Source organism: Schistocerca cancellata, chromosome 5 (genome assembly GCF_023864275.1).
Source record: "Schistocerca cancellata isolate TAMUIC-IGC-003103 chromosome 5, iqSchCanc2.1, whole genome shotgun sequence".
NCBI classification, from domain to species: Eukaryota; Metazoa; Arthropoda; class Insecta; order Orthoptera; family Acrididae; genus Schistocerca; species Schistocerca cancellata.
In genome coordinates this window covers 830,949,224-830,967,105 of record NC_064630.1, presented here as the reverse complement: position 1 = coordinate 830,967,105, position 17,882 = coordinate 830,949,224, and the positions used below count along the sequence as shown (strand labels likewise).

At 47.4% G+C, this 17,882-nt stretch overlaps 1 protein-coding gene across 1 annotated transcript in view; it reads left to right on the top strand.

The window, feature by feature from the left end:
- The window catches only part of LOC126188830 (uncharacterized), a 129,136-nt gene that overhangs the window by 70,351 nt on the left and 40,903 nt on the right, over window positions 1–17,882 (top strand). The window contains exon 10 of the mRNA XM_049930443.1: window positions 14,179–14,409. Within this exon, the coding sequence (XP_049786400.1) occupies window positions 14,179–14,409 (231 nt within the window). The remainder of the gene's footprint in view (window positions 1–14,178; window positions 14,410–17,882) is intronic.

Genomic DNA, 17,882 nt, shown 5'->3' with positions numbered 1-17,882 from the left:
GTTCAGAAGACTGCAGCCATACAGTCAGTGATGTAATCAGACAATGATCTCAATGTCGGTTCCACTATACTCCACGTAAAAGAAACGTTTTCGCTAACAGAAATTAGTGTACGGGTTCAGGCATAACTATATTTTAGCAAAAGAAATGAAAAAGATTTTCGTTATTAAGGTTTATTTTTTACTCTAAGTACGACTTTATGACATATTAATCATAATTGTAATATGTACAGGATGGTAAAATATTGATACTGGGTGTTCAAATCTGTGAAGTAATATCCCTGACTATTCTAAGGTTCTTTAATAGTAAGATGTTTGAAGACCATGTCCAAGAGTCGATAAAATACGAACAAATTAAATACATTTGGCGCCAGATATACCAATTAAGCTAAAAATGCAGATGAAAATACCCAAAATTGAATGGGGTCTACATCTACATCTACATCTACATTTATACTAGGAAAACCACCCAACGGTGTGTGGCGGATGGCACTTTACGTGCCACTGTCATTGCCTCCCTTTCCTGTTCCAGTCGCGTATGGTTCGCGGGAAAAGCGACTGTCTGAAAGCCTCCGTGCGAGCTCTAATCTCTCTGATTTTACATTCGTGATCTCCTCGGGAGGTATAAGTACGGGGAAGCAATATATTCGACACCTCATCCAGAAACGTACCCTCTCGAAACCTGGCGAGCAAGCTACACCACGATGCAGAGCGCCTCTCTTGCAGAGTCTGCCACTTGAGTTTGCTAAACATCTTCGTAACGCTATCATGTTTACCAAATAACCCTGTGACGAAACGCACCACTCTTCTTTGGATCTTCTCTATCTCCTCCGTCAACCCAATCTGATACGGATCCCACACTGATGAGCAATACTCAAGTATAGGTCGAACGAGTGTTTTGTAAGCCACCTCCTTTGTTGATGGACTACATTTTCTAAGGACTCTCCCAATGAATCTCAACCTGGTACCCGCCTTACCAACAATTAATTTTATATGATCATTCCACTTCAAATCGTTCCGCATGCATACTCCCAGATATTTTACGGAAGTAACTGCTACCAGTGTTTGTTCCGCTATCATATAATCATACAGTAAAGGATCCTTCTTTCTATGTATTCGCAATACATTACATTTGACTATGTTAAGGGTCAGTTGCCACTCCCTGCACCACGTGCCTATCCGTTGCAGATCTTCCTGCATTTCGCTACAATTTTCTAATGCTGCAACTTCTCTGTATACTACAGCATCATCCGCGAAAAGCCGCATGGAATTTCTGGCACTATCTACTAGATCATTTATATATATTGTGAAAAGCAATGGTTCCATAACACTCCCCTGTGGCACGCCAGAGGTTACTTTAACGTCTGTAGACGTCTCTCCATTGATAACAACATGCTGTGTTCTGTTTGCTAAAAACTCTTCAATCCAGCCACACAGCTGGTCTGATATTCCGTAGGCTCTTACTTTGTTTATCAGGCGACAGTACGGATCTGTATCGAACGCCTTCTGGAAGTCAAGGAAAATAGCATCTACCTGGGAGGCTGTATGTAATATTTTCTGGGTCTCATGAACAAATAAAGCGAGTTGGGTCTCACACGATCGCTGTTTCCAGAATCCATGTTGATTCCTACAGAGTAGATTCTGGGTTTCCAAAAACGACATGATACGTGAGCAAAAAACTTCTTCTAAAATTCTGCAACAAATCGACGTCTATAGTTTTGCGCATCTGCTCGACGACCCTTCTTGAAGATGGGACTACCTGTGCTCTTTTCCAATCATTTGGAACCTTCCGTACCTCTAGAGACTTGCGGTACACGGCTTTTAGGAGGGGACAAGTTCTTTCGTGTACTCTGTGTAGAATCGAATTGGTATCCCGTCAGGTCCAGTGGACTTTCCTCTGTTGAGTGATTCCAGTTGCTTTTTTATTCTTGGACACTTATTTCGATGTAAGCCATTTTTTCGTTTGTGCGAGGATTTAGAAAAGGAACTGCAGTGCGGTATTCTGTGAAACAGCTTTGGATATGGCCGTGACAGAGCGACGTTGGAATTTTATTACACTGCGCTGACGGGACTCATGACCCAACCGCCATCACGTAAACGGCAGACAGAGGTTAATCGTCTCAAATCACACCTACTCTGTCTCACCACGGAACAGCTTGATGGAGTCCGAGTCCTGGCAAGGGTGCAGAACACCATCCCCACCGAAATGGCATCCGTATGTCACGCCATCAGAGAGAGACGCCACCTTATAACATCAGTAGAGGCAGTAGAGGGTGGACGCGTCGACTCGCAGTGTGCCATCGCTGTGGCATTCGTCCAGCATTACAGGTCGTTTTACGCCGAGAACCCACAGACTGTTGGGAGTACGAAGACATCCTGTGCGGTCTGCCTGACTCCAGAGTAGTGGCCCAGAATGACGCCCTGCTGGCTCCCATAACTGCTGAACATTTAACAGCGGCCTTGGCAGGCGACGCTCCGAACAAGCCACCGGGTCCAGACGGCTTACCGAACGAATTCTACTGCGCCTTCTGTCCCCTGATGGGCGTTCAGAGGATTCAAATGTTTCCAGACCTCCTCCACGACTATTTTACCGTCCCCACAGATTTCCTCGAAGGCATCCTGATACCAGTTCTCAAACCGTGCTGTTTTCATCGTTATTACGAATATCGTCCTCTTACACTCCTGAACGCGGATTATGAACATTTCGCCCGTACCCTTCGCACACGACTTCAGACCACCATCGGACACATGATCAGACGTGTTTAGGCAGTGACAACAATATGCACAGGGCACTTGGCGCCTACCGCGACGTTACATCGCTGGCAGCGGACTGCCGCCTCCGAGGTGCTCTTGTCACCATCGATTTTGATAACGCCCTTGATCGTGTCGACCACAGTTTCCTTCGTGCCGTGCTCGAACGCATGGGCCTCTCGCAGGCGTCAGCAAGGATAATCTCACCGGTCAATTCACGGGGCACACTCTCGGATTATGATCAACGGCCACCAGACTGAACACATCACTCTTGGACGGTCGGTGCGACAGGGATGTCCTTTATCAGGAGTCTTATTCGCGGCGGCCCACGAACCCGCACTGCACTGCCATCGCCAATGACTGGAAGCCATCTGCATTCGAGATGTGACCTTCCAATGTGCTGCCTTTGCAGACGACGTGGTGCTCTTCGCGCGGTCAGCCGACGAAATCCAGGCGACGCTTCAGTGGTTGTGCTGCTACGGCGCAGTATCGGGCAGCGTCGTCAACATGCAGAGACGACATACATGGATGTCGGGAGAGGCCTTCTACACCCGACAGAGATACCCTTCCAAGAAGTTCTCTCACTGAACGCATTGGGGGTGCATTTCTCCAGTACAGTTCGCCGAACTGCGACAGCCACATATCACCGGCTACTACAAAGGACACAGGCACTGCTCTGTGACAGCAGATTCCGCAATATGGATATTATTCTCCGAACGCGCTATGTCAGCACTTACTTAGCTTCCAAACTTAATTACTTTGCCCACATTCTTCCTCTGACAGTCTCCATGGCCCACAGTTTCCAGGCAGTGTAGAGACAGTTTGTGATTGCAGGTCATATCTTCAAAGATCGCTACACTACTTTAACGAAGCCTCCACTGGTAAGGGGCCTGGGGTTGACTCATGTCCACAACCACGCGTGGGCATTGCACCTACGGACTATGCGGCTCGCATGGACTGTGGCCAACAACAGCTTGACGGGGATGCTGCTACAGATTGTTGTGCCACGGGATCTTCATCCACCGGGCTCCGTGGGCCACATAGCCCCATCTCTTGCCCACATACGCGATTTCCTAGTCGAACTGAGCTACATGACCTATGATCTACCAATGACGAAGCCACCGAGCACGAGAGATTACTACCGCATCTACCAGGCAAGACAACTCCGTAACAACCATCCGCTGGACCAGGGTGTGGTGAACCGTCCGCACCCTATACCTGCCCACGTACACTCGTTCCTTGTGGTATGTGGTGCTGAACGACAAATTAGCCACACGCCAGCGCCTCCATTCCATACATCTTGCTGACAACGCTTTGTGTCCGCACTGTGCAGTCGTCGATTTCGATGCGCACTGCCTGACAGGCAGCTGCTGGGATCTTGTACAATGTATGCTGGCGCTCCTGTTGCGACGATGGCCAGTCTATCACACCAGACAAACTCCTACACCCAGATACCGCTCACTTTCCCACTACCAGAACGAAAGCCGTCAACTAGCTGAAGGACATAGTGCTGTATTATGTTTTGTAAACCGCGCCTGAAAACGCTCTGGCCTTGTGGGTCCACCTGACGCCGACTCATGAGGCGTTCCGCCACCATGCATTGTACCGCAACACGACTATCGAATTATTTAGGTGCATTATTCGAGGATCCTCCTGCCTATTGGGGCGTTCCGAGTACTAGAAGACACACTTGAAAATGGTTCACGGCACAGGAGTGATCCTCAGAGAAAATGGTTTAGAGGGAGGCCCTCTTACATTCGCTATCCGACGACGACTCGGAAGCTTCTGGTGGCCGTTGTAGGATCCAGTTAAAAATAACAATAAGAAGACTAAAACAGAACAAAAAAGAGTTCAAATGGCTCTGAATACTATGGGACTTAACATCTGAGTGCATCAGTCCCCTAGACTTAGAACTACTTAAACCTAACTAACCTAAGGACATCACACACATCCATGCCCAAGGCAGGACTCGAACCTGCGACCGTAGCGGCCGCGCGGTTCCAGACTCAAGCACCTAGAACCGCTCGGCCACAGCGGCCGGCAAGAATAAAATAAAAGACCACAGGGTGAGTCATAAATGAGGAAAAATATGTCGTGCAATTTGTCACACACTGAGCTACAAACAAATTCGTTATCCACATGTTCCTGTGTCAATAGATGATAATGCAATTGAATGGAAAAAATCTGGAAATATGAAGTGGGCCAGCCGTGGTGGCCATGTGGTTCTAGGCGCTTCAGTCCAGAACCGTGTGACTGCTACAGTCGCAGGTTCAAATCCTGCCTCGGGCATGGATGTGAGTTGTCCTTAGGTTACTTAGGTTTAAGTAGTTCTAAGTTCTAGGGGACTGATGACCTCAGATGCTGAGTCCCATAGTGCTCAGAGCCATTTATGAAGTGGACTTTTGGGTGTTACTGTGCGTCGACATTGGCCAAGGGGACAGATCGACAACAGGGCACAACATGCGAGTGTTGCAGTTAGTCTAGCCGCTGACGAGAAGGCGAGGCATGCGGCGTCATGCGACGGTCTGCGTGACACCGCGAGCAATGACAGCGCCCACATCTCACTCATTCTGTTTACGCTGGCCGGTATTATGTATCGTGGCTAGTTGGCACAGGGAAAGGAACGTGAGGAGAGGCTGCACTACTGTGTACATGCATGTTTTATAATTTGTTTTTTGTGTCCCAGACTTAGTTTTAAGAAACGATACATAGATGCAGAATACAAGATACAACTACACAAGTATGTGGCAGTTAATACAAACGAATACAGTACAGCTGTACAAATCGAAACTAACATAGAAACACATGACCAGAAGCTGCAGTGGCAGTACTGTTCGAAATGACAGCCACGATGTGTGTGGCAAAGTTGAACTCTTCGCAGGAAGGATTGCTGAACACGATCCAACATGTCTCTATCTCTTTGCGTAATATCACAGGCATGTTGTATTCCGTGTTGAAGGGTGTTGACACCAACAACCTCTCCTTCATATCCCACAAAAAGAAATCCAGTGGATTCAGGTCTGGTGATGTTGCTGACAACGCTACAGGGCCTCCACGACCGATCCATTTCGAAGGGAAGGAATCGTCCAGGTAGCGTCGCACTGTGCCGCTGAAGTGAGCGGGGGCACCATCATGCATGTACCACAGGTTCATACCAGAGGCCAGACTAACGTCTTCCAATAATTCTGGTAATGTAGCACCCTTGAAACACAGATACCGCTCTCCTGTAAGCCTTTGTGGTATCACATGTGGCCCTATGAGATGGTGATCAATAATACCACACCAGATTGACACTGCATCGTTGTTGGTACCCTCGTATCACTGTTCTGTGGGGGTTTTCTTCCGCCCACTCGTGCTAATTATGCGAATTCACTATACCGTCCTTCGTGAAATAGGCTTCGTCGGTGAACAGTGTCGTTCGTGAAAAATGCTGGTCGTGGATCTGACGCCGTAGGATAAAGTTGCAGAAGTCCACCCTCCTCTGGTAGTCTTCCGGCAATAATGCCTGTACCTTCTGCATGCGAAAGGGATGGTAATGGTTTCTATGGAGTACTCGCATAACAGTAGATTGTGACATTCCGACCTCAGTGGCGAGAGACCTGGTGCTTATTGTTCGGTCCTCCGCAACAGTTCGTAACACTTTTTCTTCGTCATCCGCACTGTACGTCGACGGTCGGTATATATACTTGAATATTTCTGGTATCTCAACTGCAGATTTTTCAGCGCTCTTTTAACTTTAGGACTCTGTATCTCAGAATGAACAAAAATGGAGTTGTACCACTACTGAAATAAGCTCTTCATATATTGTCCAATGAAGTTCTCTTGATCCTGTCAAAATCCTTTCCCTCCTTGGCTCTGGAAAGGCGGGAGTGGGTCACGGAGGCCAGGCCTCGAAAGACGACCCCTGACATGTTTTCCCCCGACCCCTGTGTCAGGTACTAATAATAATAAAAAAAGTTGGTAGAGCTTTTGCCTGCGAAAAGCAAAGGTCCCGAGTTCGAGTCTGAGTCCAGCAGGAAGTTTCATATCAGCGCACATTCCGCTGCAGAGTGAAAATCTCGTTCTAGAGAAGATGGTGATTTCATTTTATTTTCGTAAAACAGACGCACTTTGACAGCTAGGAAACACGTAGCCCCAATTAACTGCTCGCATCCATGCCATAGTCTGCAGTATTTTTCTCCAATTTCCGAGAGGTTCTCGCTAGATGGCTGCATTGACAGATAGGACATTTCGACGTTCCAACACTCAAAAATTCATATTACTTCAGTGGGGCGTCTGTGCCCCCCCGGACCACAAAAGGGTTAACTAGTACAGGTGTCACATTCTACAAATGAATTTGTGTCTAACAGTGACGGCAGTCCTAAACCAATGCTAGTATTGTTAAATTGCCAAAAGAAAATTCTGTACCATTTGAAGAAAAAGTTTAGAATAAGAAACATTTCAGAGTACAGTTTCAGTATTTTTGAGTCTATTCTGAAAGCAGTAGTTGATGTTCCTGAAAGATCGAAATCTTACATATTTAATTTAGAAACCACAATTTCATCTTTCACTCAATTATACAGGGTGAGTCACCTAACGTTACCGCTGGATATATTTCGTAAACCACATCAAATACTGACGAACCGATTCCACAGACCGAATGTGAGGAGAGGCGCTAGTGTAATTGTTTAATACAAACCATACAAAAATGCACCGAATTATGTTTTTTAACACAAACCTACGTTTTTTAAAATAGAACCACGTTAGTTTTGTTAGCACATCTGAACATATAAACAAATCAGTGCCGTTTGTTGCATTGTAAAATGTTAATTACATCCGGAGATATTGTAACCTAAAGTTGACGCTTGAGACCTCCGACGTTCAGTTGCGTGTTGTAACAAACACGGGCCACGGTCGGCGAGCATTATCTGCAGGGACATGTTTACGATGACGACCGTGTTTACGAATGTGGCTGTAGTGCACTGTTGTGGTTTGGTCTAGCTGTCGCAGTGTCCGCATGTAGCGCTTGCTGATATTGTTATTCTGCATTCGTCTCCACACGCAGACCAACTGTAGTACACCGTGTTACCAGACGTCTGTGATAGTGTGTGTTGTAGGAACTGTGACCATGGTGTATTCGAACTCTGAAAAGGCGGAGATGATACTCATCTATGGCGAGTGTCGACGAAATGCAGCTGAAGCCTGCAGGGTGTATGCAGAACGGTACCCGGACAGAGAGCATCCAACGTTCCGCACATTGCAAAACATCTACCGCCAACTGTATGCAACAGGTATGGTCGTAGCACGCAAACGGGACCGTAACAGGCCCGTCACAGGGGAAGCGGGTGCAGTTGGTGTGTTAGCTGCTATTGCCATGAACCCACACGTGAGTACATGGGACATTGCGAGAGCCGGTGGACTGAGTCGAAGTTGTGTCATGCGCATACTGCATCGTCACCGCTTTCACCCGTTTTATGTGTCGCTACATCAGCAATTACATGGTGATGACTTTAATCATCGAGTGCAATTCTGTCAATGGGCATTAACAGAGAATGCGTTGCAGTTCTACCTGTTTACCGATGAAGCGGGTTTCACGAACCACGGGGCAGTGAATCTACGGAACATGCATTATTGGTCCGTGGACAATCCTAGCTGGCTCATACAGGTAGAGCGACAGCGACCGTGGACTGTAAATGTATGGTGCGGAATCATTGGCGACCACCTCATTGGTTCTCACTTCATTGCAGGGGCGCAAACAGCTGCAACATACATCGCGTTTCTACAGAGAGATCTGCCAACGTTGCTCGAAAATGTCCCACTGGAAACGCGTCGACGTATGTGGTATCAGCATGATGGTGCACCTGCACATTCCACAATTAACACTAGGCTGACCCTTGACAGGATGTTCGACGGGCGTTTCATAGGACGTGGAGGAAGCATAAATTGGCCAGCCCGTTTTCCTGATCTTACACCTCAGGACTTCTTTCTGTGGGGTACGTTAAAGGAGAATGTGTACCGTGATGTGCCTACAACCCCAGAGAATATGAAACAACGTATTGTGGCAGCCTGCGGCGACATTACACCAGATGTGCTGCGGCGTGTACGACATTGATTACTCCAGGTATTGCAGTTGTGTGCAGCAAATGATTGCCACCACATTGAACATCTATTGGCCTGACATGTCGGGACACACTCTATTCCACTCCGTAATTGAAAACGGTAACCACGTGTGTACGTGTACCTCACCCCTCATGGTAATGTACATGTGCGTCAGTGAAAAAGACCAATAAGGTGTTGGCATGTGGACGTAATGTGCTGTTCCAGTCTCTTCTGTACCTAAGGTCCATCACCGTTCCCTTTGGATCCCTACGTAATTCGGTGCTCTCCGATACACACGGTCGAACAGCAGAGGACTGGTACTCAAGCGTCAACTTTAGCTTACAATATCTCCCGATGTAATTAACATTTTACAATGCAACAAACGGCACTGATTATGTATTTGTTTATATGTTCAGATATGCTAACAAAACTAACGTGGTTCCATTTAAAAAAACGTAGGTTTGTGTTAAAAAACATACTTCCGTGCATTTTTTTATGGTTTGTATTAACCAGTTACACTAGCCCCTCTCGTCACGTTCGGTCTGTGGAATCGATTCGTCAGTATTTGATGTGGTCTACGAAATATATCCAGCGGTTGTGTTAGGTGACTCACCCTGTATATACTGCAAGATACAGGGGTTGGATAGAAATATGGAAATACTGCGAGAAATACATGCTCGAACATAAATACAGATTCTGGCAAAGTGTGCAGACTGCGCTGTTCTGTTTGGCCGTGAGCGGCATGTGTGCAATGTTCTCAACACGTTGCAGCCATCACGACAACGTTCCGTGTAGTTGAGAGTGCGTTATGTTGGAGGTAAGTGAATTCGAACGTGGGCAAATTGTTGATAGTAGTACGGTAGATGCGTCCGCAACCGAGGTAGTTGAAGTGATCGGCGTTTCAGGAGGCACTGTATCGAAGATTTATGCCACATACAGGGAAGGAGAAACGTCGTCCGTTAAGGCGCAACGTGGACAGAATGCGTGTAGAGTGGTCGTGACAGACGGTCATCGAGAAGGAGTGAGACGAAGAGCAAGACGACGACAATTGCAAAAGTCACTGCAGAACTGAATGTCCCACTCGCGGAACTTGTCAGCAGCCAAACAACACGAAAGGAGCTCTATAAGAAGGGAACTGCGTGGCGATCTGCAATTCCAAAAGCGTTCATTAGTGATGCAAGTGTTCGGAGCAGGAAATCGCGGTGCCGAAGCCACGAAGCCTGGACTGTGGAGCAATGGAAGAAAGTCGTCTGGTCGGATGAGTATCGTTTCGCAATGTTTCCAACGTCTTGCCGTGTTCTCGTGAAACGCGGCGGGCGTTCGGTGATCATTTTGGCAGCCGCGTCGTTGTGTTCCGTGGGCACTCGGTTGCTCTCCAACGTCGCAGTACTGCCAAATACTATGTGACCATTTTGGTTGATCTGATCCATCCCACGACACTCCTTTTGTTCCCAAATGGTGATTCTGTGTTGCAGGACGACAGGGCCCTTTCTCACACAGCTCGCACCGCCCGATACTGGTTTTGTGATCACAAAGGTGAACTGCCGCATTTCCCCCGGCTACCACCGTCACCATATTTAAATATTGCGGTCTGCTTCGGAGAGAAGGGTGCGTGATCACTCTCCACCTCCGTCACCAGTTGTTTCACACGAAGAAGGATGCAAGATTCCCTTGAAAACCATATGGGGCATACCGTCATCCATTCTGAAACGTCTGAAAGCTGTTTTGCATGCCAACCGCTTTCCTACACCGTGTTAGGCGAGATGATGCGTCGCGAGTTCGGTGTTTCCATGTTTTTGTCTGTCCGCCTCCTGTGTATGCATATAGTAGAAGTAGCTTGCGGCTGCAAAGCTCCGTCAGCAATCAGTCTCTTAGAGTTCTGTACATGTACCTTGGCTGTAATCTCAGTCAGATATAAGAAATTGTGTATCTCCACACTAAATGACGACACTTGAGCCGCTTGCGGTAGCCACGCGGTCTGAGGCGCCTTACCAGCGGTTCGCGCGGCCTCACCCTGTCGGAAGTTCGAGTCCTCCCTCGGGCATGGGAGTGTGTGTTGTCCGTAGCGTAAGCTAATTTAAGAGGGGTAGGACGTCAAACGGGCAACTTGGAGCAGGAGAGGCACTACAGGACGTTTTAATTTCCACTGTCTATACTTTTACAAATAAATTGCTAAATCTCTGTCACCATGACCAGGAAGGATTCAGCCTTCACACTCATAGCAGCTAAGCTTCAGAAACACAACAAAATATTTTTTTTACATGTAAAATTTCATCATTTTTTCACTTACTATTGGCTGCATTTGTTGCTATAGGTGCACTTTTTTTCATAAGTAAGAGATATTCTTCAATGAACTTTGTACAGCATACAAACCATACTTACAGGTTTATGAAACTCTGTAACCTATTTAATCTATGAAAAAATGAATGACTTGTTACTTTTTAAACTTTATGTTTAGAAAAAACTCAAATTTACAGTTAATTATCTCAATTTTTACCACAGTTTTTAATAGATTTGAAAAATTTTAGAGTTTCATACAGCTGTAAGTATGATTTGTATGCTGTGCAAACTTCATCGAAGAATCTCTCTTACTTATGAAGAAAAGAGTACCTATAGCAACAAATGCAGCCAACAGTAAGTGAAAAATGATGAAATTTCACACATATTTATTTTGGTACGTTTATGAACTTCCACTGCTATGAGTGTGAATCCTGAATCCTTTCATTGTTATGGTGAGAAAATTTTATGAATTTGTTTGTAAAAGTATAGACAGTGGAAATTAAAATGTCCTGTGGTGCCTCTCCTGCTCCAAGTCCTACCCTCCTTAAGTTAGATTAAGCAGTGTGTAAGCCTAGGGGCCCATGATGTCAGCAGTTTGGTCCCAAAGGAACTTACCACCACCACGACCACGATACTTGAGATACTTCAGTATATCTTGCAACTCTTAATAAATAAGTCTTCGTAAATTTCCACTGTGTACACGATATTAAAAAATTATTACGTTCATAAACCTGTATGCCAACCATACCATATGACTCACTCCACACACTGTCCTCTTCAGATGCGACCACGTTTGTAACTCGAAAACCCGTACTGTCCTTTTGCACAATGACAGCACCAAGGCTGTTGCTGCCTGAGTGGTAACCTGTAGAGAACTGCAAGCAAATATGAACCGTGGATTTAATTTCAAAGAATATTCTTAAGAATTTGTTCTATTTACTAGCGATTCATCAAGAACATTAACACATTTGATCACACTATGTGAGCGTGGAAGTAGTTGCCAGGGAGTAACTGATGAAATCATAAACAAATGGTAATTTATTCACTTTAATGGTGACTAAAATATTTTCTAAAAAAAAAAAAAACAGATTTAAAATTACAATCAGAAAGCACCCTCTAAATATCATGTTACAATTTATTCGGAGGCAGAAAGAAACAAATTTTTGAGTGTATGAGCTTTCGGGGTGAGAACCTTGCCATTCCCTTTTGACACAGCCATAGTCACTACCACTCACAGCAACCTCTGAAAGACTACACTGGTGCAAATCTGCAACGCGCCAGATTACCATAAAGTAAAAGTTTTAACAATTCACACAAGCACACAAACTATGCCCCCGTAGGAAGGATGGAAATGGTACAAAACACTAAAATTAAAAAATTAACCTTGCCACCGAAGGTGCAACTTGATTTTAACTTCTAAGAAAAGTCTTACGGTGGACAGGTGACAACTTCTTATACTAAAATGACCATTTAAATAAAAGACCATGAAATGCAATCTTCTATAAAATTCTATAAGGTTGGCCAAACAAATTAACATGCTCTACAGTGCACAGATACTGCCGCTCAAGATGATAGGCAAGATCAAAACATATTTCAGGTTTTAGGCTGTTACACTTCAAGCAATAAATCCGTTAACACACCAAATCCGACAAACATGACAGAGGCAGCTCCGAACGACAGACTGACCAATAAAACAAGTAAAATTTAACAAGAGTAAACCACACAACATATCACCAATCACAAATACAGACGAGAGACAGACGAGCAAGCTGGGGACGAGAGACTGACCAAGAAAACAAGTAAAATTTAACAAGAGTAAATCACACAACATATCACCAATCACTTAACTTCTAATTAACTGCGATTTCTAGAGAAGACCTGGCGCAGAACCCCCAAATCGCTCTCCCGAACCGTCCGCTGCCAGCTGCTTCAACGGGCGCAGGAAGGCGCGCCGATCTCCCGTCTTTCCCGGTCTGCAGCAACCGACCGACTGCCCACTGCTCCGTCCGCTACTGCTGCTCCGTCGCGACTGCCTTGCTGGTGCGTCTCCCACTCACTTCCAGACACACGACGGCGGAAATACTGGCTCGGATCCAACCATACAGAGGAAACATGCCCACTGGCAAAACAACGTCCCTGCACCAGGGAAGGACCGAGCCAAACTCCACCAGATGGCAACTGAAGGGGCCCAGAAGCGCTTGGAGAACCAGTTACACCACGACCTCGCTGCTCGCACCGGCCAGACTGATGTCGTGGGTTGACGAGTGTTGCTCTCGTGTCGACCGCGAAGCCACTACCTCTCCCTATACGGCGCGGCTCACTGGACCCACGTGGCGACCTCACATGCGCCGACGCTCAAAACGGACAAGTGATCTTGTGTCACAGTGCGCGACCGACCAACCGATCGATCCAGCCGCCAATGACCATTGCCTGAACAAACTCGCACAGACTGGCGGCCTAACGCGCAAACTCAGATGCAGGAACTAAGCCCTGACCGGGCGACCACTCACTGAGTTCTCTTACTGGCGGAGTGGAAAGACTCTCATTTTGCTGGCTTTAAAGGTTGATCCAAACGACAGACATGCTAGCAATCCGAACGACAGACAGACTCTAACTGCCTCTCAACTGCAGACGAGAGACAGACTAGCAAGCTGGGGATGACAGAGTGACCCAGACTCACTCCGGACTGACCGCAGACTCTGACCCTGACTGACCGACTGGCGAGCTCATAGCGCCCCTTAAATGCACGTGAACAGGCAACCTTTGCCCTGTCCCACCAGAGGGACACACTAAAGCTGCGATCGCCACAGGGGCGCCACCGCCAAACGGAGGGCGACTGCTTTACACTACGCGCTGCAATGCGCTCTTCAAAACAGCAATTTTTACCACAGCTCAAAATATATAAAGAGTCCAGTGATTTGCTTAGCCTTAAAACAGTGGACAGCAAGAGCCGCCAGAAAGACCTCCCCCGCCCCACCTCGCAGCCGCCCCTCGCTCTGGGTCGCGCCTGTGCTGTGGGATCGTGGGTATGTGGTGGAGTTGAGTTGTGCTGAGGGTGGGGCCGCTCGGCAGGTGCGGCGGTCGCGCAGCCTGGCGGCGCTGCGGCTGGAGGGGGCGGCGCGGCTTGGGGAGGTGCTGCCGGCGCTGCTGGGGCTGGCGGACAGCGCCTCGCTGCAGCTGCTCGACCTGGGCTCGCAGCGGCTCTGCCTCGACGACGGCGCCGCGCAGCTCGTGTGCCAGGCACTCGCGCGCAACTCCACGCTGCGCCTGCTCAGCCTCGACGGCTGGACCTTCCGCATCGAGGTACGTACTGGCTCCTCCCTCAGCTGCTCGCGCCTCTTTCTGCCTGCCAGGGTCTCCACGTGGCAGCCGCGATGGCAACCGTGGTCCCACGTGTTTTTACTCGACGTTGCTAAGAAAATGTTTGTTGTGGCAAGTAAATGCACACTAGTTGTTCGACTTCCTACAGTTTGCTTACGAGGTGACCGTTTCGTCACAATTTTTCGATTCAGCAGCTGCACAGGAGTAGTTACTGGTGAGTCTAGTGGATAGCACTGCCGTGATTCGAAAAACTTTTCGGTTCCTGACGTTTCGTCCAAAACTGCACTAGACATTGAGTCTCACCGACTGACGAGTCGGACGTCTGGAAGCGACATACACTGCATAAAATGGGGATCGTCGAGTGACACTGATCGACAGAGATATTCTGAGAGACAGATACGTAATGCATTCAGGCCCAGGCGAGTTTAATCTACAGAGTACGAAGACACTCACCACTTTGGCCTTTTGCCGTATTTTGTTGCCATGTCGTCAAGAATCGGACGAGTCCTCGGAAGATGTGACATTAAGTGTGTTTGTCGACCATCTGCAATACTGAGAAACCTGTTCGGTTCGGTAAGGACGATCTCGTCCTGAGGAAATGTGGTGTGTACAAGATTCCTTGTCAGTATGGAGCAGCAAATATAGGCCGGACATTTCGCACAGTACAAGAACGCTGCAATGAACATCAGCATCATACATCCCTTCCTCAACTCGAAAAGTCGGCAACTGTGGAACACACTGTCTGAATACAGGTGATCCCGTGATTCATGAAAAGACGCAAGTTTTATCCCCGACATCATCTTTCTGGGACTGCATCATTAAGGACGTAATACAGATGATAATCTCATCACGAGGTATGTGGGATCTCAACTGAGCACAGCCTGGAACCGTGCAATGGCTGCTATTAAATCACTACGCAAAAATCAAGATTTTTCGATAACAGACCCGTCATAACATTGGTCTAGTACGGTTTTTTTAATGAGTCTGGCCGCACTGAAAGTAAACACAGCGTACAGCTGTAATATTACTGGCCTTTCCATCGTATGAAAGCTGTGAGTACCATTGGAAAGGCATTCATCTAACTGTGTATTAAATGATAAACTTATGAGATGAGACCCATTCCTTGAAGGACATTTGTTTTACATAATTTACGTAACTGTAAAGATGCGCATCTAGTGCGAACGCTAATACATCGACTGCGCAGTCAAAGAAACATTTTAACAGAAGCTGAACTGAGCCTTCCACTTCGATCTAAATGAAAAATATGACGCTAAAAACTTTCGTAGATCTTTAGATTTTATCGTACTTCTTCTTGTAATGTGAAAGCGTAAAGAAGGTCGTCTTTAAGCCATAAAAGCGAGCGTGCAGACAACAGTTATTAATTAATAAAATTCAAGTAATTTATGTTCGATACTGTAAATCGGCAAGTTATTGTTATGAAGGTGTGGAACGGTGCAAGAATTGTCTCGAAGGGAGGAGAAAAGTAATGACTGTAATTTGTGACAGAAACGTGAACCAAGAAGCTAACACAGGACAGGCTGAAATCTGATCACACCATACAGTCAGAAAATTACCTATGTCATTTATACTGTTAATAAGCCCTGATTGCTTGTGAGAATTATTTGAATATATTTGGTGTTTACTACATTTCTTATTCTTTCTTTTCCTTTATTTTTTTACCTCCATGTCATATTATTTTTATAAATGTCAAACAGCCTCTACTACAGCAGAGAATACTGCGGCTTCCTGGTCGTAGACAGAAGGCCGCACCTTGTTTTCTATACAACTCATAGCCGCCCCATTTATTAATGATTTCATTTGCAAATGCAATTTTTTTTTGTTCATTGTTAAAGATCCCTTAGGTAATTATAAAATTGATACTGCTTACGTAAAGGAATCGGGGTTGTTCTTTTCCAAATAATGGAAGCCTTTGCGTAATCAAAAACTGGCCGTCATCTGACAACGATCAGGAGCTGACCAGAAGACGGACGTCTTCGACCTCTTTCGTGTTTCCTGTGGCAAAGCTGTGCCAAACTGGGAACGCGACATTCTAGAATGAAACACAATACATATACACTCCTGGAAATTGAAATAAGAACACCGTGAATTCATTGTCCCAGGAAGGGGAAACTTTATTGACACATTCCTGGGGTCAGATACATCACATGATCACACTGACAGAACCACAGGCACATAGACACAGGCAACAGAGCATGCACAATGTCGGCACTAGTACAGTGTATATCCACCTTTCGCAGCAATGCAGGCTGCTATTCTCCCATGGAGACGATCGTAGAGATGCTGGATGTAGTCCTGTGGAACGGCTTGCCATGCCATTTCCACCTGGCGCCTCAGTTGGACCAGCGGTCGTGCTGGACGTGCAGACCGTGTGAGACGACGCTTCATCCAGTCCCAAACATGCTCAATGGGGGACAGATCCGGAGATCTTGCTGGCCAGGGTAGTTGACTTACACCTTCTAGAGCACGTTGGGTGGCACGGGATACATGCGGACGTGCATTGTCCTGTTGGAACAGCAAGTTCCCTTGCCGGTCTAGGAATGGTAGAACGATGGGTTCGATGACGGTTTGTATGTACCGTGCACTATTCAGTGTCCCCTCGACGATCACCAGTGGTGTACAGCCTGTGTAGGAGATCGCTCCCCACACCATGATGCCGGGTGTTGGCCCTGTGTGCCTCGGTCGTATGCAGTCCTGATTGTGGCGCTCACCTGCACGGCGCCAAACACGCATACGACCATCATTGGCACCAAGGCAGAAGCGTCTCTCATCGCTGAAGATGACACGTCTCCATTCGTCCCTCCATTCACGCCTGTCGCGACACCACTGGAGACGGGCTGCACGATGTTGGGGCGTGAGCGGAAGACGGCCTAACGGTGTGCGGGACCGTAGCCCAGCTTCATGGAGACGGTTGCGAATGGTCCTCGCCGATACCCCAGGAGCAACAGTGTCCCTAATTTGCTGGGAAGTGGCGGTGCGGTCCCCCATGGCACTGCGTAGGATCCTACGGTCTTGGCGTGCATCCGTGCGTCGCTGCAGTCCGGTCCCAGGTCGACGGGCACGTGCACCTTCCGCCGACCACTGGCGACAACATCGATGTACTGTGGAGACCTCACGCCCCACGTGTTGAGCAATTCGGCGGTACGTCCACCCGGCCTCCCGCATGCCCACTATACGCCCTCGCTCAAAGTCCATCAACTGCACATACGGTTCACGTCCACGCTGTCACGGCATGCTACCAGTGTTAAAGACTGCGATGGAGCTCCGTATGCCACGGCAAACTGGCTGACACTGACGGCGGCGGTGCAGAAATGCTGCGCAGCTAGCGCCATTTGACGGCCAACACCGCGGTTCCTGGTGTGTCCGCTGTGCCGTGCGTGTGATCATTGCTTGTACAGCCCTCTCGCAGTGTCCGGAGCAAGTATGGTGGGTCTGAC